Genomic DNA, 23,482 nt, shown 5'->3' with positions numbered 1-23,482 from the left:
AGCTTATCCAATTTAATAATAACTGCACATCACATTACTTGTGATGCACATCTCTTGTATTCTGTCTCATTCATGTACAATTCAATGAATTGAAAACTTGGGCTCTGCACTCAGTTTGCTTTTGTTGCTGATTGCAGTCCATGCTCAGCTCTCTTTTTGCCTCGAAAAGCCTGTGAAGGAGGCAGCTTTTGATACTCTTTATGTCTCGTTGCTAGCTTTTTTCCCATGAATTAGTGTTGGTGAATAATAAACAGGCAAACCCTTAAGTTGTAGCATACCAGACAATTTTTTTTTTATCCATCATTTATAATGAATGAAAAAACACAACAAAACATATGTCTTCATGCAAAAAGTTTTGAGAAATGTGTTTGAACCAGGGGCACTTAAACAATCAGACATTTTAATTCCAAACAATGTTGGATGTAAAATGATCGATCATTTAGCTGGCAAGAATTAACTCTAGTCCTTGTTTAGATTTAAAATAAGTTCTGGACATTAACAACATCACTGTTCACAAAAAACTTCACCATCCACCATTTCTCTACAGTCAAGTTCACGGTCAAAACAAGCTGACCATAATTTGTTAACTTTGCAAGTGTATGTGTGCATCCATTATAACAGCAGATATTTCCAGTCTCCGTGACGGCAACAAACTCCCAGTGAATTAAGGGTTAAGATGTGCGAAGAAGCCTTCCTGAATGCAGTTTCATGTGCAACATGTTTAGTAGAAGCTCCACAAAACAATACGCATTTGTCCCAGACGTTTCAATTTCTTGGTCCCAACCAAAAGGATTGCATCCTTTGGGAATGAGATTCCAGGTAGACTGACTTTAAATCAACAGAATCCCAGTCAGTCAGGAGTTACTGAACATGAACTTTCTTTCTCCCTGACAGAACTGATCTTCTGGAAGCCACTCTATCCCAAGCTGCAAAATAATATTATGACTGAAAAAATTGTTGAAAACTAAGGAAACTACATGACTGTACACTCTATCTGATGCACCTGCAGGGAATCACGGTAGTTGTATTCCATGAAATATCCAGTCCAAGATGATGAATACAACTACTATGATTCCCTGCATACAAGTCTCACAAAGGGAATTGGCCATTAAATTCATTAATGATTGGAAACAAAAACATTATTATTTAAGAAGGAATCCACCAGAAGTTTGAGTAACAACTGGACAAAAACTTAGTACCAAGATTATTTGCATCATATTGCAAACTTCAGTATGACTGTTTTAAATATCTTCTCAAAAGAAATCATTGCTAACAACACTAATTGTCGAAGACAAATTTTGAAGTTCATATGAAACACTTGAAAGTAGGTGTGAAATGACACTGATGATGAAATTTTACCTGTGTTTGCTCCATAATTTCTCTCAACTTTGAAGTGTAGTTTCTCAAGTTTCCATGGGAAATTGTTTTTGGTGTTATTTCAGGCAACTATTTATATATTTAGCTTTCAGGAAAAGCATACAGGATTTTATTATACTTAATATTATTTTGGCACAAGATATTTTTGTCCACTAAAAACTGAACATGCTTGATGTCCTATTGAATTTCGTCTTAAACAACCGTGTTGCAATTCACAATGTTGAGACTCAATAAATGTTCAATACTTGTTGGGCAGATGCTCTAGTGCTTTGCAAGGGTATTTGCATAGGTCAGCCTTGTGAGCCGAGCATTAACAGTTATTTAAACTTTATGCCAGTACGACGAAATGGCTTTCCACCATAACAACATTTGCACACATTACTAGCAGGAGTTTTGTTTAGCTTACAATGCCATAGTCCGAGTGACCATTGATGTCTCATACTTGCTATACATGCAACAACACACACTGCAAATACAACGTTGTGATTTTAACATTTATATTTATTTCCATTCACTGTAGGTTCCTTCTACGATAATCTGCAAGAAAAAGAACTTAAATTAAGAACAGTCCCACTTGCTAGCATTCCTTTAGCTACATTAGGTTGAACTTTACAATTCCTGAATGCACAATTTTAAGGTGGTTCAAAACAGTTTCCAACACTTAGATTTGGATGGGTCGTTATAACCACTCTTTATCACTTGATGCTACAATCATGGTATGAAAAAACTGCCCAATCATTGGTGAACTAGTCAGCATCATTTTCATGGCAATAGGTTACCATAGCAACAGTATGACCTCCTAGAATCACCCTTAATTACAGCTTTAGTGGCCACCTTCAATTTTGGAAAATTTAAGGTGGCTCTGAACCCCATGTACAGAATTTTTTAAACTTTGCCAAAAGTTGTGTCTTATCATACATATCAAAAGTTGATAATATAAAAAAATTTCACCGAGCTGTTTTTGAATTATAAGCCCCTAAAGCTGTAATTAAGGGTGTTTTTAGGAGGTCATACTGTTGCTATGGTAACCTGTTGTGTCACAAAAATGATGACAATGTGTTCACCAATGCTTGGACAGTTTTGTGATACCATGATTGTAGCATCAAGTGATAAAGAGTGGTTATAACAACCCATCCAAATATAAGAGATGGAAACTGTTTTGAGCCACCTTAAACATCCTGCCAAGTTGTAATACAACAGCTTGAAATCAAAATGTCATTTGTTGTCAGTTGTTGAAGTGTACATGTATGCACTTTATCATCCAAAAAGAATATCTAGTAGCAGCTATACTTACCACATTACATCACTCTAATGGCCAAGTGACCACACAGGGTCAGGGGATGCTGTCACCCTACCCCTCTCCAAGGTTACAGTGAGGATGAAAAATCTATACTTGATTAGAAATCGGACAGTAACCATCTTTGCTCTGAAAATGGAATAGAATCACAAATTGGATTGCGCAGCTCAGCTAGCTGTGTTAAAACATTATTGGAACAAGATAGGGAAGCCTCCAAAATTTTCACACACACATAGCATGTTGCAGCTGCACCTAGAACAACAATAATTAATAGTTATAATTATACCTATAGCTTAAGTAAATAAAATATAACATTTCAGCTCTATACCCACATATTCAGGATTATATAGCTATATGGATCTATGGCTCTACGGCTCTATGGCTCTACGGCCTTACATGTGACTGTTTGTGTTTGAAACTTGCATAAATAGTTACAGTAATATTAATAAAATTAAAGCATATGGCCGTAAAACACTACAAAAACTTCTACTGACATTTCAGTGTCGAAATTTGCACCAGGTACATGTATATTGTAATAAAGTCAGTAGTGAATCTTATTAATACACAATCAAGTTCTTTACCTGTTTTCCCAGCAGTGAACATTTAACTCATGCAACCTCCCTTCCACTGACATTACATGATAAGACCAAGGATTAGCCTGTTTGAGATACAGTTGAAAAAACCAATTAACTTATGCAGCAATGGAGATAAACATCACACTAACACACAGACATCTTTACCTTTTCTTCACTTTGTAAAATAGTAACTTGATTATTTGGGATTTGAAGATGTTGCAGAGTTGTGTTGTAGACTGATGTTTGTCTATAATGTACATTTAGTGCTTCAACTGTTACAAACTGGACTTATCACAACCACAACAAATGAACGTGATATCTAGTAGCCAAGGACTGCCAGTTTTTCATTCTAGTTTGTAGATAATATTTGGTTTTACATAGGGCTTTATCTACAAGCAGCATTTTGCGACTGCTCCTTAAAGGTTAACACTCATGCATTTCCTTTTCAACAATAAAAAAGCTTTTGTAGTGTACTTACAGTGTTCCTTGACTCACTCACTATTACCTCCCACCACTTCAAATTCTTACTTCACTCTGAAGGCATTCTGGGCACGCCATACCGTTCGGCATCCCCTCAGTAACCCACTGATACTCACAACTTTGCACTTCACCATTCGATGACACACAATCAGCACTGGACTCTTGACTTCCATCAGAGACTACTCGTAACCCAGACAATTTGTTATTAAAGCATTCAGTACTCCTATTGCAGCCTATTCCAGGCTCTCAGATCAGGATAAACAGGTAAAATGGGCAGGTGTATAAAAGAAACCAGCATACAGAAACACTCTTGTTGGCAATTTATATTATTCCTTTTTTTTCTGACATCTTTCCTACAATCTGAGAGCCTGCAATGGACTGTTCATTTCTCACAGTCATGTGGTAGCACAAAGTCTGACTCTTGGTGCTGCGCTCTCATTACTTCAGGCATCATTCAGATCAAACCATCTCAATCACAGTTAGTCTTGTGCCAATCAATTTTCTACTTATTCTATTTCCAGTAGATCTTTAATTTAAAATGTTACATACTCTTCACTCTTACCACTTGGCGACACACATGAACACAATATTTACAAACTTTTATTGTTCTCTTCTTCTCAAAAGCTCAATCTCAGGTTAAGGATGGTAAATTCACACTAATTTAAAAGGTAACTTGAATGTTTATAATGTATACTGTACATATTTGTCAACATCGTGAGTTCTGTGGTTGCTATAACATGTAAATGTTGCAACTCATCACATAAAAATGCAAAAGGAGTTTGAGACAGTGTAATTGTCAGTCTCTAAGCTAATAACTTCATTACCGTACTTGCTACAAGTTCTTTATTCAATTAATGTTCTTTTCCACAGTTCTCTATCAGCACCACTCTCTCTAAAAAATACCAGTTAACAGTTCACTTTTCTTTTCACTAACTGTATAAATTATAAGGTCAACCTTCACTGCCTAAAATGCATTATCATTCTGTCAGTCATTAGACAGTTCAGTTCTCAAACTCTCTCTCTTCTCATACACTGCTTCATATAAATGTCCCTGAATCAAATCCACTTCAATGTTCTCCGCAAGTCCTTTCTTCCACTGACAACTTGAATGAAACTATGAATATTGAATATTCACTGTTGTTATTAGACCAAAGCGCCTATTAATTCAGTCAAAGTTCCGATATTATCAAGACAGAACATTCAGTACTACTGCTGGAAACAAGGACCATATTCCATTTCAATGACATCTCTTCCAATTGGCCGCACTTTGGCTATTGTTGGAAGGTTAACTACAGAGCACAAAGTATTGCTAACATAATAATACAGTGTTAATTTGCGAAAATAATTTTAAATCCTCTAGCCTGAGAAACAAAAATGTCGCCATCGAAGAACTTCACTCAGTTCATGATTACCCCTTGGTATCAGGGGAGATTTGAGTTAAGAAATCTTATCCTCTTTAATTAATATCAATTTAGTGCAATTCTACCAAATCAGAGACACTACTAATAATAGACACTAAAATGTGGTGGAACTTTGAAGTGATCTAGCTTTAGTAGATTTATGGACTTTTTAGTTTGATTCACAGAACTACATGTAGTAGATAAAAACATGAGGTACCCACGGAGAGAGTTGTTCAGATGTTACTAATAAAATGTCCACTCATTAACACACTGTAAACAGGGTCTTTCTCACTTCTAAGGATATGTAGCAATACTCCAAAACAAGACCTGGAGTTAGCGATGTCATTCTGTAACAATGACTCATCCGGAGTTTCAAATTCAGTAGCCATTTTGCTTTCAAACAAAAAACCACCATCTAAAAGGTTTCTAAAATTTACAGTGAATGCTCTTATCCACAAATAGAGAGAAAATCCTACCCCGGATATTCAACGGCGTCCTTGTCTGTTAGCCATCATGTTAGCAGCAGCACCTGATGGATTCCCCATGTTCATCATGCTCTGCATCATGGTGTTGTAAGCCGCCGACGCGTTGTACGGCAGATTTTGACGACTTGCATTACTCCATGAGCCCATTCCGTACATGTCAAATCCTATGCCACCCCATCCCCCAGGGATGGAGTTTGGAGATGGCACAGGTTGCATGTCTGCTGGGGAGGGCATGTGCGTATTTTTTGCTGACTTTGGCTCAGCAAAGTTCACATTGAGCAGATTTGGTCCCAAGCGGTGATTCTGGGACTGGACTTTCTTAGCAACTTCTCCTGAAGCAAATGTAACAAATGAAATTCCACGCATAGGTTTTGGAATGTAAACATCAATCACTTCACCAAACTTGCTAAAATAATCCAGAAGATCTCCCTCAGATGTTGAATCAGGAAGACGCCCAACAAATAGCTTCTTTGGCATGAACTCTTGCTGAGAAAACAAGAACAATAACATTGGCAATAACTCAAATGATAACACTGTCAGCATAGCACTTCAGTATTTGACCTTACGTGATCAACAATTTAGTCTATGATAAAAAGAATTTTTATTATTGGCCTCCTGACTTGTTCAAAATTTGTACGTCTACATTTCAGTTAATACTGAGGTACACTGTTCATATTTACCTGAATTACATGTACTTTTTTCTTAAAAGTTGTTCAAATGAAAACAAGAAAAAAAGTGGTTCAACCAATAGTACTGAAAATGTAAACACAACAATAGAAAAATGATTTGTGCAATGTTCACTAAGTCCAAACAACAAATTTCTCCCTTTAGGTTAGTGTATGTGGCCCATTTTCTTTAGCAGTATTCTCATCTTAGAAGAGAATTAATAATCCTACAGCTTGCAAAAGTCAAGTTTTTTATTCTCATACATGTAACATACCTACTGTACTTGAATTTGAACAACACAGTAAGGAGAAAATAAATCATTTTCTTGTTTCTCACCTTACATCGTGGCAGTCTCACTTCACAAAGGCGGCCTTGAATGCGATGAACCTGAGACAACACTGTTTTAGCCACTTCTGGGTCCCTGAAATTAACAAACCCAAATCCTCTAGACTTGCTACTGCCATAATCCATTTTTACCTGCCAAGTAAAGAGAATCACACTAGGTTCATTAAACTTATAAATAATAAATAAACTGATTAAACAACAACAAAATAATGAAAAATGATCGAAATTTGGCACAGCAAGTAAAAATCTTGGGATTGTAACTTTTTCCTCATCTGTTCAAACTTGCTCAACATCACACAGGGGTTTCAATAACATTTTCAGCTGGGAGGCAACTGGTTTTCGTGCATATAGGCAGGTAAAACTTTTTTAACTGGACTTTTCTATATATGAAAAACGTTCCTCTGGATGCTCATACTTGTCCTCACAGCTGGTCAATTTACCTAGTGCGCAGCCCCTAATGAAACGGTCCCTGATTATGAGCATGCAAATGCTCAAAAAATTAACTACATGTACAAGTACAAATGAGCTAGTATGGTCTGTGTAATTACTGTAAATGTACCTCAGCCATAACCACTTCACCAAACTTTTGAAAATATTCCTTCATGTCTTCTGCAGTGGCTTTCCAGGGAAGCCCCAAGACAATAAGGTCCCCTAACCCATCCTCTGGAGAAGAGATCTTGGTCATTTTAGATTCTGGCTCTTTGACCGTGTTAGGTGACTCTTCTATTTTCCTTTTAGTAGTACCATCTGCAAGAATGGAAATAATGAACTGTTGTTTGCAAGAAAGTGGGTGACCTGAATCTATGGGGTTCAGTCACTTGGGAGATTCTTCCATGAGATGGGAGTTTGGTTCATTCAGACTGCTTCTCATAAAATCAGACATGTGGCCAAGAAAAACACTTAGCTGGCTCAGTTTACTTTTCCAGCCCTTACACCTTAAAATTGCCCACATGTTTGTTTTCTAGTGACATTTTAATTATCTCTTCGAGTGCACCCCAAAAGATACTTTGACAGTGAAAAATAGTGGTGTTTCTTCAAGAACACCCTAATCGAAACCAAAATCTTTGATTTTATACACCTAAGTGAGACCATGAGAATCCCTGACATTTTCATATGGGAGTCCCCCCGCCCCCTCCCCCCCTCCCCCACCCTCCCGGGCTCTTCACAGCAATATCCCTGCAGAATCAGAAATTTCTAGTTAAGCTAAGTTCAGGTGACAAGCAAGTATAAATATATAATTATTCTAAAAAAAAAGCATAAACTGAGGTTTTGCTATCTCTCCGCCGTATCGCCACTGATATGAATGTAAATAACGTTTATAAGCTAGTCTATTACACAGACACAGCAAACTTACAAAACTGCCATTGTACCGTCGAATCATGCACTTACCATTTTTTTGCACCACAACATACAAATGGCAGCCCCATCCCTCATCAGCTGGCGGACAGAGCATGTTGTCCAGCAAGCGAATTCCTCGCCAGCTGTCTGTCTCGGGATTTTTATACCTTAATCCACAAGCCCCGGGAAATTGAGCTTGCAACGTCGACAGCAAGATCGCTCCGTCCGACTCTGTGGGAAGTTCGATGGCTGGAAGCGACTCGTCTTCGGTGACTCGAACGTATTGAGCCATTTTAGGTTCTTCCGAAAGTAGCCTCTCGATGCTTAAGATCAGTTGTGAGTCGATTTTGCTGCCTGTTTACCCTCAATCCCAAAGAAAAAACTACATTTACGGACAAGTGCACCTCGACCACCAGCTGTACAAAAATGGCGACCTCGCTGCCTTTCCCAGAGTGCACCGCTTCTAATTTTGCAATCACGGCCACCCTTCCCCTCGTGGATGAAGTATGATTTGGCTCCACTTTTCGAAAAGGTCGGGGAACTATTCCCCGATAGCGCAGAGGAGTGTAAAATCATCAGTTCAGTCGTATAATTCTTGTATTTGTTTTATTTTTAGTTTTGTAGTAGTTTATATACAAATTTTTCCTTAATATTTAGCGTTTTCACAATTTACAGTCATTTGTATAATAACCCAAATTATAATCCATCAACTATTTTCGCTCGTGCGCGATTGGTCTAAACGCGTCACGTGACCAAATATTCCCCAGCTAAAACTGGGGAATATTCGAGGTTATGTTTTTTCTCGAGCTTCTGAGCGGGCCGGAATCCTAAATCCTCGAATTTGATTGGCTAATCAAGCGCGCATGACCGGTCCAGCTTTTTGCGATACGACCTAGATACGGCCCACCACAGGCATCCCAAGCGCAAAATACCGTGGTTTATGCGACAGCTTGTGTATATAGAGAATTGTATTGGAAAATCACCGATCGTAACAAAAATTGTGTAAATAACTATCTCATTTGAAATAAAGTTTTCCTACCTCAAATGTGTCGCGTACTTGTCTCTTGTGCAGATTTTAAAGCCATTCTGACGCCGTTCAGTGAAGTTATTGGAAGCCATTGTTTCTCCTTCTAAAAGAATGGAACTTTCCATTCTTTTAGAAGAAGAGAGGCGGTTTCGAATAACTTCACCAAACGGCGATAGAAAAGTCTGATTTCAAGTGATCTTAGTGGCAGCGACTGACAGAAATTGTTTTTGTTGTAAGCTTAAAACTTCAAACTTCGCACCAAATTTCACACCACAAAAACAAATTTTGGAGATCTTAACTAGTGAAATCAATGCAACTAACATAAAGTAGTTCGAAAAAAATCTGTTCTTTAATACATCTTAGGCTTCTTCATTCGTTCTATGGTATAGATTTTACTCGCTTCGAGTAGAAACAACAAAGCACACAGATCGACAGACTGACGGAATTTAATACCACTAGAGTGCTACATGTCTCCTCTTCAAAACTATCTGCTGCTTCGCAGAGAACTCCATCACAAATTTCTTCTTCTTTTCTCGAGGCAGTATATAAATAATATTTGGCTATAATCATGTAGAGGTTTAAGCCAAGATGACGAGCGAAGTTATCTGTCACGCCATATATTATTTCATTTTTATCGAGAGTGAGCCTATCTCCGTTTTTTGGAGCTCCACCAATTAGTAAAGAGAGACAAAAAAAGCCCGGCGAGCTTCAGAACAGGTAACAAAAAGATGGGTTAACTTTTGTCTTTCTCCACAGAGGTGACATTTATCATGTTCCTTGATTGAATCTCTAAAAAGTGTCGAATTTGTGGGTAGAATGTGATGAATTGTTTCGTACTGGAAAATGGTGAGTCTAGTGTCTTTTGTAACATTAAATGGAAGGCTATAAATGAGTTGTATTGTATGCTCCTTTAGACTGGCTTCTTTCATCCTTCGTTCAGCTGTAGGCGTAACGAATTTACTCTTAACAAAGAATTTAGTTGCTGATCTGCAAGAGAGTTTATCTTAAGATATCTTATCCTTCTCAGAACGTTTTTTCCAAAGGTTCAGGAATCGAAAGTACTGCTTTTTCACTGGATATCCCTTTGGCTTAGGCGGTTATTAATAACGATCGATCTCTTTCTTGCATGGAAGAAAAGCATGAAACTTAATATGGGAGGACAGATACCACGCCAAGCAAACAGCCGAGAATGATTAATATTGTGTTTTGATTAGAAGAGGCAACTTGTCGCCCTGAAAAGTAATCAAAAGAGTTTACGTTAGCTCTAACAGAAGAAAGCATTGTGCGTATGTATTTTCTTTTTAATCACTATAAACTTTTATTACGTTTTAGCCAGTACCTGGCATTGTTAACCCTGAGAGACAAAGACTCTCTTCCCTTTCTGCTCGGTGAGAGACAAAAGGAACAAACTGGATCCCTCTCGTCTCTCACCGAGCAGAAAGAGAAGGGAAACTATCTCGCAGGTTAGGCCTTGTTGCAACTGATGAAAAAGATTACGTAAGAGTCCACCTTCAGTTGTTGGTGCTTTTGTGTTTTCTGTTTTGTGTGTTGCTGTTACCATGATAGTTTTCACAGTGCTCTTAAGCTTGAGAACTTGAGAACCTATAAACAATATCCAGCAAGGAGACAAATAAAGATATGAACCCATCTCGCTCCTCATTACTCCTCATGCTAGTCCAACAAAAGCCGATTAACTCGGGCCCAGCCATTCTTGCACCCATATTCCATTTCGCATCTTTTAGCAGGCAGGGCCTTGGCACAAGAAACGGGAGTAGTATGGGGACGAGAATGGAGCCCAGGACTCGGTCAGTCCGGCGCACTCAACCTCGCTAGCGCTTTCAGAACGGTAAGACGTAATAAGCATGCTCGAGTTTAGATGCGCGATCCGCAACAAGCTCCAAGTTTGAAAATATGGCGGGAATTTCGTCGGTCGTGTAAACGAAACATGTTACGAACTTTACACGCTTTCCCAATCTTCTCGGCAAGCAGCAACATTTTATCGTCACTAATGGTAGGCTGGTGTATTGTTTTCGTGGGAAGTCAATTTTTTGGGACAAAATTAGCCTAAAGAAGGTTTCCGAACCCTTTATTTCCGCGCGGTATACAAGACATTTCTGGACGAAGACACATTTCTTTTCCACAAATACTCTTTACGTACATACTGCATCGACATAACGAGCACACCACTGAATATTTAAACAAGACAGCCCCACAGCAGGCAGGGGAAGCATAGTTTTTTAAACAGTGAAATGCAGAAAAAAACAATCATGATTTCTCATCCTCGGAGACACAGAGGCAGTTAGTTGTGGTGGAGTAAATAAATTCTGCAAATTTGAAGCGCAGAAAGTTACAAGTAAGGCGGAAAAAGTGCCTTGCTTGTAACTTTCGACGCCTCAATTTTTGGCGGATATAATTACTCCCACCTCAACTGACTGCCCCTGGGTCTCCGAGGATGTGCCTCCCCAAGTATAAAAAAAAATCAACCGAGCGTCATCCTCGTGTGCCTTATTACAGGTCGCCGCTCTTTCCAACCATTGCAGCTTGCATTATTACCTGAGCCCGCAAGTAGGGCTAAAGATGGGCAGAAAGCTGCGCAGTACGTTTCTCCACTCTGAAGTTAGCTCTTCTAAGGCTTTCTCAAACAAACGATGTTGTACTACACTGCTTCAGGAACTTCGCGCAGTGCGCATACAGCACACATACAGTACCCACACATACTAACCGATATCTCGCAAAATCAGAGCTTGAGAATGACAAGTCTATAGGTCATTAGGGCCTGACATCTCGTACAATACGCAACAGACGTTCTCCATCCTGCTGGTGAAATTTGTCAATCTTAGAAACAAAGCCATAGCCTGCAAATCAGCGTCCGCAGTTACTCGGCTCGCGTATAAGCCGTCATGGTAATTCTCGTAAGTCCTGAAGAGTGTTCTATCCGTATGTACTGACGCGACTTTCTCCATGACTGCCTCGAATGGTATTTTGAAGGTGATCTATGAGAAGCGTGTCAAGGACGACATTGCGTTGGCCTCCGGTAAAAGTCTCCAACAGATGGTTACGTTGTCACCTTCTGAGGCGTATGTCACGGGGGGGCACGAATAAGCATAAAATCCAGCTGAAGACACAAGAAACAAAGTGATAAAAATGGTTTCGCTGATGCACGCTTCTTGAACTGTCAAGCGTTTGAACAGAATAGACTTTAAATGTAGAAGGAAAGGCTAATCTTTCCACTTTCGTTTCTCCAAGTACCCCTTCCAGTTTGCTATTTCTATCGCAAAATTTTACACAGTACTGCTAAATTGCTTAACGGTTTTTCCCGGATAACCCTACACGCTGTAAAAACATTGCAATAAGAATATTTAGGCTTTTCCCGCCCAGACTGAATATTCTTTTGAACATTCCTATAAAACATTTCTCTCAAAGAAAGGATGTACACATCATCGGCTTAGACATTCCTTCTCCAGCCTGTGTAGCTGACGGCATTTCACAATTAAGCGATCGCGAATGCCGTGCATGTTTTAGAGGCGAAGCCTGTAACTTGATAGCTGAAGCAAAGTTCCCATGCAGTCGTCGTAACGTATGCGACTCCGCTCTTGACTGAGCTGGCGAAATCGAAGGGCACCTCACTTGCGACTGAAATCTCCCCATGCGCGCGCAAAAGCTCACCGGGGGAGGAGTCTCATAATTAAAGGACGGGGGTGGTCATCGCACCTTTAAGGGGTTAAAAAACGGTTCTAAAGGTCCACAGCGGGAGCTTTTGCGATACCTTTGAGGTTATTGAGCCGAAAAAAATTTGGCAGTGAAAAAACTTTCAAGCCACGCCCACAAACAGGACCTTGGTACCTCTTTGGGGTTCATTGGAACATTTCCGACGAGCAACCCGTCTTGTGAACCCGTCCTCTCTCTCCTTTGCCTCCCTTGTTTGGAGAGAGAGAGCCTGAGATCGAGGTTGGCGCGCTATGCCTTGTTTCTCTAGCCCCTATTATAGCCGACGAGATTGGAAAATCAGCTTAGTTTGAGATTGTCAGTTTAATTACACTTGCTTGTGAATACGTCGTTCAAGACAATGCCGAAGGCAATTCGAAGAAAAATCTGCTTTTCCATTATTGTCCGGGCTTTTTAATCTCTTCAGACTCTTTACAATTGTGACCTCGACCTCTCGAAATGGGGCTAGAAAAAAAAACTCATATAACTAACCAAATAGAGAAATTCAGTTTATTTTAGGGGAGTCAAAATTGTATCATGTTGTTGCAACACAGGGTCAACAAAGGTGAACTGTTAGTGAATTGTTTTTCAAAGAACCCGGTATTTTATTGGAGATTTATTCCAAACTAATCTATAGTATTTTGCATCTTGTTAATAGTGTTATTTTACTTAACAAATCAAAGCTTATATTTGCAAGCTGTATTTGAATCAACTGTCAAAAATTATGTAAAAATGGTTGTACACACAACTTGATGGGAGCTGAGTAAGACGTTGAAAGTCTTTCAGTCAAGTAATATGTAGTTTTAGTCTGAGGATGATACACGGCGGCTCGAGAATGTTAACTTCGCAGAAGGGTATTCTTGCATGCTTCAGCAAGATGGCGGATCGCTGAAAAAATGTATAAAGCTCAGTGCTCCTCGGCTCGATTCAAGGGATCGACTTACGTCATCGTCGGAAAACGCAAAAATCAACAAACTCAGCTAACACCAGCGAGAGCAAAAACTGTCACGTCTCGTCCTGCGAGGCAGAAAAAGGTCTAGTACAAACGAGCGTAATAAATTTCTATTGTTCAGACGATCTGTTCTGTAAAACTCAGAGGTAAATAATCAAATGCAGGTTTTCCTTTTTTCGTTTTTCTGTCTAAATGCATTAGCCCTTTTTTAAGTTCCAGAGATGTATTTTGTCGTGTCATTTACATTTATAACTAAATATTTCTACACTAAGTGTACATCTCTTTACATGTTACTACGGATATAAAAATTCGCGGAACGAAAGTTTTCAGTCTCCCAAAATCCTTCTAGTAAAGACCTGAATTTCCTAGAGTTGAGATACGGCGCGTAAGGCATTTTAAGTGAAAAACGCATTACAACAACAACAACAAACTCACCTACACCAGCTAGAGTAAAGACGTTAATGTCCTCTTCTAGCCCTGTCAAGCTTTTTTTGGCAAAGCGTTCCGGTCACTCACGGAGTGTATTCTGGTAAAAAGTCAGAAATGTGCCACAAATCAAGAGTTTTCATTAGGTTTCTCCCGTAGCTCTCTGACACATCCAGACTAGGATATTCAATAGGGAGCTTAAGCAACGACCACGACGACGCCGAGGACGACGCTTAGTAAAAAATTAACTTATATTTAACAAGAGAAATTCGCGATTGTCTAGATCTGTTCAGTACGCCAGTGGCTCTAAAAACGTGCTTAAGCTAAATATGCAACGACGGCGTTCAGTTCCAAATGGATATACGAAAAATTAGCCGTCGTCGTCCACGTTTCGTAGACGACGAAGAACTCGGTCATTTCATGTTGTTGTTTTGCAGAGGACAGCAAAGAAATGTACAAAGATTTACAACGCACGTGCACAGCTATTGTTTTTCTCATTGAACCTTTTGATTGGTGACGTTCTCGTTGCCGTCGTCGTCGTGGTTTGCTTAAGCTCCCTGTTTAACATATAGTGATATGCTGCGGCATCAGGCTGAGTGAAAATGTCAATTTATTCAAATATCACATGTTTAATTTTAAGGCAACATGGACTCCAAACATGAAATACTAGTTCTGAAGTCGGTCCTGGTTCAAGAAATGAGAGCCTGCGGATTCCATTGGTTTCTGAAAAAAGCCTGTTTCCGTAGGAACGGAGTATTGTGATTGGTAAAAATGACAGATCCCATTGTTGTGGCAAAAAAAACAGCTAGTGTTGCATTGATGCCGATCAAGCACTGTGAGGGAACTGCGAATGTCGATTGATATGACCTAACCTTGGCGTAAAATGCCAGCAAATTGCGCAAAGAAAGGAAAATATATAGCTCATCCGGTATTATACAGCTCCGCAATAAATGATGATCGAAATGAGGTCACCTTTGTCTAATATGGAGTAACTCTTTTCATTAAAAACAATAAGCAATAATAGCCAAAGCTTCTTTAACTTAAAATAATGATTCTGAAAGTTAACCCGGGCAGTTAAACTTTCAAAAAAAGTCCATTCTCCGGACTTCACTGATGCCCCCAGCAGAATAGTTATTTAAAAACTGCTTACTAACCCTGTAAGACAATGTTGGCAGATATAAGCCAATTTTAAAATCTTCCCGTGACTTGAATTGACCTTTTGAGAGTCTCCTTTGCAACATGTACGTCACCTATGCATGACGGGTGAATTAAGTAAGTTTTAATTTTGACTCGAGTCAGTTTACGGACGTTTTTCTTAGTCTTTTAGGCGGGAAAGAAACTTAGATCGACAAGGCCCAAATTTAATTTTGACATCGACGTGTATATATTCCAAAATCATTCACGAGACTTGAATGTAAATACTGTCAAACCTGTATAGCCAACACACTCGGGCATTGCTCTACCATTTCTTATTTTTCGTTAATTCATACATGCTATATGGGGGAATTTGGCAATAAAAAGCGAAATCCAAGACAGCGTCCACACTACGCCGGAGATTGGGTCTTCCGTCCACACTAATCCGTCACGAAAACGAAACTTTTCGAGACTGAACGAATTTGAAAACGCTGGCTTTTCGTTTTCGTGTGGACGGAAACACCTGGGGACACTCCTAGAAAAATTGGGTAGCTTCTCATAACCCCTACCCTAGCTATGACCAAAATCTGCGATTCCCCTACCCTATTTATGAGCTGACAAAAATTCGATACCCCATTAATGACCGTTGTGGAATGTACTGAGTTGCGCTAAACATGATTTATGAAGGGCTTTTACTGATGGTCTTATCGATAACAATGAAAAGTTAGCTTCTTCTAAAAAACATACACAATTCAAGACTGGAGTTGAAATATGCTCAAATTGTCCAAAATCGATACCCTATTTAAGACCAAAACGGCTGAAAACCCATACTCTTGGGGGCTGCACATATGTATGTAACTGATAGAAAGGAGTACCCCACGGGAGAAAAACATTTTGAAAATGGAACTTTTCGAACGATGACGTTACGATACTCATGTGCCGTTGATTGTTGTGTATTTAAATTCCTCCGGCGTAGTGTGGACGGAAAATGTTTGATGCGTTTTCAGATCGGAGTGAAACCATCGTTTTCAAATTCCTCCGGTGTAGTGTGGAACGGGCCTTACAGACCCGGCTCAGAATATATTTTGGAGCACTTTTGAACAGATTTGTTTACGCATCCAAGAGAAAGATTCATTTAGGTTCAAGATTTAATTCCATGCAAATGACTTCAAAATTCACTCCTCTGTAGGACACATGTAAAACAATATTTTGTAATTTACAGGGTCGCAGTATGTTTTTTTTTTTTTTTTCGAAATATGCTTCAAACTCCTTACAGAATATTTACTTTGAACTTACTGAAATCTCATGTTCTTAAAAAGCCATTACACCAACATGATAACTTTCACATAGCTTTAACTAACTTATAATGTCTTTAATTAAAAGTGCCGTAAAAAGATGGTCTGAATTATAAGCCTTGCGGTTTCTTCGCCTCCTCTGTGTCTCTTCTCAACTTTTCTTCATTAATTTATTGACAGCGGAAACCCATTAACCGGTCAATAGTGGGCTACAAAAATCTGGCTGTATAATTAAGGGGTTCTTTAAATAAGGAAATGATTGATTGAGCTTTTGTTTGAGCCAGAATAAAATGGCCATAACTTTTAATGGGGTGGCCGTAACGGGGGGTGGGGGGGGGGGGGTTCGGGGTGGCCGTAAGGTGGGGTTTCCTCTGGGAACGGGGTTCCACTGTACCGGTAAGTCTTTTTTTTTTTACTTTACATGCGTAGCAAATATAATAAATAGAAGAATGTATAACATTCAAAAGAGCCTAATGTGACTATAACTTGTGCACATGGCGAAAAGCGATCAGCGGATTGTATCTCTATGCCAGGCCAATCTTACAAAGCTTCAAACATGAGAAATGTCCAAACACTCTACCAGGTAGCAATATCTTTACACTTTTTTCACTAGAGGTTCTTTTGGCTTAGCTGGTAATGGCTCTCTCTTTCTTGCGTGGCAAAAAAGCATGAAGCCTATTATAGCGAGGACAGATACCACTCCAAGCAAACAGCCGAGGATAATTATTATTATTATTGTGTTTTGATTAGAAGAGGCAACGCGTCGTCCTGAAAGAAATTAAAAGAATTCACATTAACTTTACTAGAAGGAAACATTTTAGGTATTTTTTCCATTACACCATTTTTCTTTTATAATATCCAGGTTGAAATATGTAAAATATTAAGAAATATTTCAAGAATAAACCCAAGGCTGAGATTTTGAAAAGAATAACTTTGTGTGCTGAAAATTTGTAAGTACGTATAAAACTCTTCCTTTCTTTAAGCGGCGAAACTAGCCAACCAAAAACAGCATTAGCCATATGTTCGATGTTTATGTAAGACTATACTATGTCAGGCTATATTGCCAGCAGTCTGGCTCCAAAAATTAGCTGAACGTCATCAACACAGTCTTAAACAGAAATGAGATACGCTTTTTTTTTTCTAAATAAGAATATTCACAAGAATATATTCTTATAAAAAAAAGAGTGTACTGTAGTCACTTCCAGTTCAAATGCTTTGGCCGAGTACCTGGCCTTATGCAACTGATCGATGAGAAAGATTGTGTAAGAAATCTCACCTTTAGTTGGAGGTGCTTTTGCTTCTGTTCTGTTTGTTACTGCCACTGTGGTAGTTTCCACTGTGGTCTTGGGGGGTTGCAAACCTACAAACGATCGATGCCCAACAAGAGGATAAATTTAAAAAAATTATGATGAATAATTATTTAGTATGAAAAAGTGAAGTCATCTCAAGAAACAATTGGTCGATATTTTCTACTTATGCTAGCTTGACCCACACCAGCCGATGAACCCGGCCGACTATGAGGCCTGTGTATTGAGCGAAGAATAGCGCCTAGCACTCGTCGATCCAACGCACTCAACGTCGTTCCCAGTGCTTTCTCGAACAAACTTCAAGAGAGGAGCCCTGGAAACGAAGTTGCACCGCAACGTCGCGCGCAGTGCAATACAACACATACTCACCTATATCTCGCAAAATCAGGGCTTCAGAATGACAAGTGCTGACGTCATCTTTGCCTAGTATCTCGTACTTTATACAGTAGATATTCTGCATCTTGCTGGTAAAATTTGTCAATCTTAGAAACAACTCCGAAGTCTGCAAATCAGCGTCCGCAGTTACTCGGTTCACGTACAAGCCGTCATGGAACACTTCATAGAACTTGAAGAATGTTCCATCTCTGTTTACTGTCGCCACTTTCTCCATGACCGCTTCCACTGGTCTTTTCAAAGCCATCACTGAGAAGCGCAATATTTCGTTCTCCGGCAAGAGTTTCCAGCACATCGTTACGTTATCACCTTCTGAGGCATACGTGACGGGGGAACTAGGGCATGAGTAGGCATTAACTCCAGCTGAAGACACAAGGAAGAAAGGTTAAGTTGATGGGCTCCTCACCGTCAAACTCCCCACCCCCCCTGGGAAAGAGTACTCCCTTATACAGGCTATATAGGTATGTGCGGCCCCAAAGGGTATGGTTTTTTAACCGTTTTGGTCATAAATAGGGTATCGATTTAGCCATTTTGGTCTTAAATAGGGTATGGTTTTTGAACTCTAGTCTTGAATTGGGTATTTTTTAGAAGAAGCTACTTTTTCATCATTATCGATAAGACCATGAACAAAAGCCCAACAAAAATTATGTTTAGGGCTACTGAGTCAGCCGCAACGGTCATGAATAGGGTATCGAATTTTTGGTCTGGTCATAAATAGGGTAAGGAAAATCGCAGATTTTGGTCATAAATAGGGTAGGGTATCGGGAAGCGGGCCGCACACCCCCACCAAGTTTTTCTGGGAGTAACCCTTCCCCCGGAATCTGACCTCGGGGTAATCGCAATTTTGGTCAGGTCATAAGTAAGGTAGGCAAAATCGCAGATTTTGGTCATAAATAGGGTAAGGATTTTGGGAAGTGGGCTGCACACCCCCATCCAATTTTCCTGGGGATACCCTGCCCCCCTCGCCCCCGTCCCCGGGCCGAACTGAATACCTTTATATGTGGAAAGGGATATCTTTTAAAACTTTCTACTTCCGTTATCTTGCACTTTGCTCTTTCTCTTTTTCTGTAACTTTAACTAAGATAAAGCAAACTTAGGAAATTGAAAGTGAGTGAACGTAATTTAAATTTCTATTTAGTTGGCAAATTGTAGTGGCAATGTTTGAGTAGTGCCAGTAGGGAAAATGAACTCTTGAATAAAACCAGGAGATCAGACTTTCATAGTCTCATGATAATACTAATAAAACCGCGTAAGAGCGTATATTGTCTATATTCAGCTGGTTGCCTTGCATTGTTTTCCAATTACGCGGGTGAAAACTCATGGAAACTGAAGACCTAGGATATTTGACTACCAAATGAAACCACAGCTATGATCAAGCACAGATGTACCGGTGTACAAAGAGACGGCGATATTTTAACAGAACTATTTTCCAACACAATAAAATGAAATTCCCACTTCATCACTGGGAAAAAACTACTGTTGACTTTTCTTGAATCCTCCTTGTTCGCGCGACGCAAAAACTCGCGCGCTACGGTTTGTTTTTCTACAGCTCGCATAGCGGACGAGAGTGGGAACTTCCAGTTCGAGATTGCACGTGTAATTACACTCACTTGTGAATACGTCTTTCAAGACAATGCCGAAGACAATTCGCAGAAAGATCTGCTTTTCCATTCTTGTCCGGGCTTGTGTGCGGAAGTTATTCTCTGAAAACAAAAAGAAGCAAAAACAGGTGAGATCATATCAATTTTAAGCATTTACAGTAATGAATTTGTCACTTGGGCATAAGATGGAAGTTTTTAGTAATTTTTATGACTGGCGGCCACTAGTGGAAATATGGCAAAGTCGAATGTAATTGTTTGTCAAACAGAGCTATTTCTTTTTCATAATACAGCAAATACAGATTACCATAAACGAAGCTACGCTTTGATTTAATATTGCAGTTAACATTAATTCTCTTGACATTTTACCGATCAAGAATTTAAACCTTTTAACAGAATCAAAAATATATTGCCTTTGTGAACGAGGTACAATTTTGTCGTCATTACGTACATCACCGGTTACGTTTCCTCAAAAGGTTGAAGACTAGAAAATATGAATATCTATATAAAAAAGGAACATAACATTTGCCATCAATTGCCACAATTAACTCGACTGCGTAACGTAAGTACACTGTTTAATTCGAAACATTTCATAGAAAAAGCTTGTAACTCATGTACCTCAGTCAAAAGACGGACAGACTGAAGGCCAGCTAGAAAATCGCATTATGAAAACTGGCCAACACAACTTCGTTCAGAAAGTGAGGACAGATTTAAGCCATAAAATCAAACTTCGCAAATCACGTTTGTTACAACTTCAGCAAAGTTGTTTTGATCGATTCTAATGGCTCCTTTTCGTTCGGCACACCAAAATGTTGCTGTCTTACTGATTGCAACCGTGGAGCAGTTAACAGGTAAACCCGAGGTTAACTGCTCTATTTAATTGTCTTCCGTCTCAACATGAATTCTCCTCCCTCCAATTAGATAACACCGGGTAAATTCTGCCACGCGTACATTTGACAACATGCAAGATCAGTTCCTCAAGCTCACTCGGGTATAAATTCACGAGTTACAATGTTCTTTCACTGGCGCCTTAGGCTCCTGAAATAAACAATTTAGAATAACTGTACTTTCTTCACTTTTGTTTATCTGCATTTTCGGCAAGAAACACTCTTTCTTTTTGGCCGTGCAGGAAGTCTAGCTAGGTCGGTTTTACTCCAGACTTCATTAATTCAGTAGAGTTTGGTGTTTCTATCAAACAGCTATGATGAAAGGTTGCCAATTTTTTTTTATGTCGATACGTGAGTTGTCCCATTAACCCACGGGCCCACAATTTGCACCAATGTTTTATGAATAGTTTTGATAATTAGACATTAGGCCTACTGTATGCGAATGGGGAAAGGACATTAAACGAAAAAAAAAAATTACAATTAAGAGTGAAATACGTCTTACTTTCGTCTCGAGATTTTGCGCACGTCTTCCGTGGTCCGTTTGAGGTGGCAAAAAAGAATTAGTTCAACAGGGTCCAAATTCCAAATTCCAAAGTGATGTATTCAAATTCGTTCACGAGACTCAAGTGTAAACACTGTCAAACCTGTATGAAGGGACACCCTCGGGGCAATTCTCTATATTTAGCTATTGTCTGTTTTTAACATAGGGCTGATTTGTCAGATACCACTGATTTTGATGTTGGATACTTCTGAAATTACTCTCCTAAACTATACTGATGTGTTTGCGCTCATTTGTTTTGTTTTATTAAGAGGAAAATTTATCAAAGTACGTATAAGATACAGTTACTTAGGTTAGACCACAAAGTTCTCGTGACCAAACTACGGAAATGCACGAGATGTGATAGATATGTAAGAATGTGACGGAGGTGAGATATCTCACTTACAGACGACCACATAAAGCTGAAAATTGAAAACAGAACGTTAGACGAAAAGTAACTACAAATTTCGCAATCGAAATTTTAGGACAAAAACGCTAGTTTGTCCCGGGTTCTTCATTGTGGAGATTGATCATCTGTGCCAGGTGGTTAACTCTTACAGTGACAACGGACAGAGGTTCTTCTTTCAATGATAACGAGCTTGACCGAGCCAGAATACTTCATCAATATCTCGGCCAGTCTTAAAGCTTGGTCAGATTTTTCCGTATCGGGCACGTTGGATAGTAGAATCTAATTACAAGGGTCTTTTAAGGTTGGTCTTCACTCCTACGTTGTGCATAAGCACGAGCCGCAACATAACACATGAATACATATTAGCGCCTTTGCAAGAGGAATTTCCTTACGCAATTTAACAAACTCTTACTGCGTCTGCGCACGGCTTATGCTTGGGTGTTGAGAGCCGTCCTAAATTTAAATAATAGAGACGACCCATTTTAGCCAGCCACCTTCGAGGTTTTCAGGTCTACTAATATAAAAGGTGTCCAAGATATTATTTACAGTAAACAAGGGAATCACATATTTCTTGGGATCTTGGCTAATGTACGTTTAATAAATGGTGTCTGTTTAATTCAATGTCCCAATTTTGACTGTGAAACTAACTTGCGAATTTTCCATTCGTTAGTCTCTGAATTGGGAGAATCAATAATATCTATTTCAGTCTCGTCGATAGGCAATCAGCAGGGGTCATAAAGGTGCGATAGATTGCCTTAATAGTGGACAGCTGTTTTTCTCAGCTTCGTTTCGTTTCCTTTGTTATTCTGTTCTTAAGGAAATCGATGGAAAAAAAAAATGTTCTCTTAGCTTGAAAACCAATTTCCACCCCGTTTCAATTTCCACCCCAGTTGCAAACTCCTGTCACGCAACGCTTAGCTACGAATTTTGACATGAAAAAACATTTCCTTCCCAAAACCGTTGAACGATTGCTTTCAATAATTTTTGCTTTAGGTGCGCCTTTTACAACGACAAAGAACAATTGCGAAGCGTATTTGCGCTTGAGATACGAACTCGTCAAATTTTGTGCCAAAAGTCATGGATGCGGACTGAGAAAACAACAAGTTTCAGCACCAAATGAGATGCACACATATAAAAATTATTTTCTCGCTACATTCAAAACACGTTTAAGAGGTTTTTTCGTACATAAGAAAGCTTTAGACATCATTAGGTCACGAGCATAAGCTAATACTTACGGAACACAACTTAGTTTATCAGTTGCGTGGATTGTGGTAAAACATTCTCTGTTTTCCTAGCTTCGGGAAAAAAGTTAAATAATTACGAAAATGAAATGTAGGCGAGGTACAATAACGCCCTAAATAAAGAGTAAATTTATACTTACCTTGAACTGTGTTTGAAGTAAAAAGCTTTCAACTGTATTTGAGAACACGTCTAAGAACATATACAAACAGTTGGAAGGAAGTCACGTTATTTTTATGAGTCACATCTGTACAAAGTACAAAGGTTCATTAGAGTGGAGCAGTGTCCACTTGTTGTAATTCTGGACAAACTCCATGCTTTTGTCATGTCGTAAACGCGTGCAAAATCAAGGTAACGCAATCCTGACAACGACATCCAAGTCAAACAATAGCTTTTTGGAAATTTTTCAGAAATTGCCGCTTGCTTAAATTAACCATTCAAAAAAACAGTATTTGGACTATTGGACCAAAGACCAAGATAACCTTAACTAAAGTTCAATTTTGTCTTTGAAATTCAAAAACAAACGTATATAAAATATGAATGAAAAACATCGAAATACTGAAATAAAAAGTTGCAATGGGTTTAAAACTTGCCACTTCAACACCTCAA

General features: G+C 39.1%; 2 protein-coding genes and 1 pseudogene across 8 annotated transcripts; all 3 read right to left on the bottom strand.

The window, feature by feature from the left end:
- Positions 1–51: 51 nt before the first annotated feature.
- Positions 52–8,455, bottom strand: LOC145481949 (TAR DNA-binding protein 43-like). 5 transcript variants are annotated; one of them, XR_014048695.1, is made up of 7 exons: positions 8,015–8,455; positions 7,185–7,372; positions 6,617–6,757; positions 5,606–6,100; positions 3,256–3,332; positions 1,784–2,803; positions 52–926 (listed from the first exon to the last, which is right to left on the bottom strand). XR_014048695.1 is itself a non-coding variant. In XM_081460524.1 (4 exons), the coding sequence occupies exons 1-4, from the start codon at positions 8,253–8,255 to the stop codon at positions 5,615–5,617; spliced, it is 1,056 nt and encodes a 351-aa protein (XP_081316650.1). In that variant the 5' UTR covers positions 8,256–8,455; the 3' UTR covers positions 3,525–5,614. The 5 variants fall into 5 exon arrangements, 1 of the variants encoding a protein (XP_081316650.1); XR_014048696.1 differs by having other exon boundaries at positions 52–916; XR_014048694.1 differs by having other exon boundaries at positions 52–1,914; positions 2,672–2,803.
- Positions 8,456–10,338: 1,883 nt separating this feature from the next.
- Positions 10,339–15,528, bottom strand: LOC145482508 (uncharacterized; annotated as a pseudogene).
- An 813-nt stretch (positions 15,529–16,341) lies between these two features.
- LOC145481931 (uncharacterized) lies at positions 16,342–23,208 on the bottom strand. Of its 3 annotated transcripts, XM_081460507.1 has the most exons (6): positions 23,016–23,208; positions 22,870–22,929; positions 19,813–19,905; positions 18,179–18,565; positions 17,779–17,862; positions 16,342–17,270 (listed from the first exon to the last, which is right to left on the bottom strand). In XM_081460507.1, exons 3-6 carry the CDS (start codon positions 19,871–19,873, stop codon positions 17,098–17,100), a joined length of 705 nt encoding a protein of 234 aa, XP_081316633.1. In that variant the 5' UTR covers positions 19,874–19,905; positions 22,870–22,929; positions 23,016–23,208; the 3' UTR covers positions 16,342–17,097. The 3 variants fall into 3 exon arrangements, with proteins under 3 accessions (XP_081316633.1, XP_081316632.1, XP_081316634.1); XM_081460506.1 differs by lacking the exon at positions 22,870–22,929; XM_081460508.1 differs by lacking the exons at positions 22,870–22,929; positions 23,016–23,208 and adding an exon at positions 21,190–22,861.
- Positions 23,209–23,482: the final 274 nt, after the last annotated feature.

This window comes from Orbicella franksi, chromosome 3 (assembly GCF_964199315.1).
Source record: "Orbicella franksi chromosome 3, jaOrbFran1.1, whole genome shotgun sequence".
In the NCBI taxonomy this organism is placed as follows: Eukaryota; Metazoa; Cnidaria; class Anthozoa; order Scleractinia; family Merulinidae; genus Orbicella; species Orbicella franksi.
Note: the sequence above shows the minus strand (reverse complement) of the source record. Positions and strands in the feature narration are given on the sequence as shown.

Coding starts and splice junctions, on each gene's coding strand:
- LOC145481949 (XM_081460524.1), bottom strand. CDS start 8,255: ATGGCTCAATACGTTCGAGTCACCGAAGACGAGTCGCTTCCAGCCATC. Junction 7,373..8,014: donor TGTTGTGGTGCAAAAAAATG/GTAAGTGCATGA, acceptor CCATTCTTGCAG/ATGGTACTACTAAAAGGAAA. Junction 6,758..7,184: donor GTGAAGTGGTTATGGCTGAG/GTACATTTACAG, acceptor TTTACTTGGCAG/GTAAAAATGGATTATGGCAG.
- LOC145481931 (XM_081460507.1), bottom strand. CDS start 19,873: ATGGAAAAGCAGATCTTTCTGCGAATTGTCTTCGGCATTGTCTTGAAA. Junction 18,566..19,812: donor CTTGAAAGACGTATTCACAA/GTGAGTGTAATT, acceptor TTGTGTCTTCAG/CTGGAGTTAATGCCTACTCA. Junction 17,863..18,178: donor CCTGATTTTGCGAGATATAG/GTGAGTATGTGT, acceptor GATCGTTTGTAG/GTTTGCAACCCCCCAAGACC.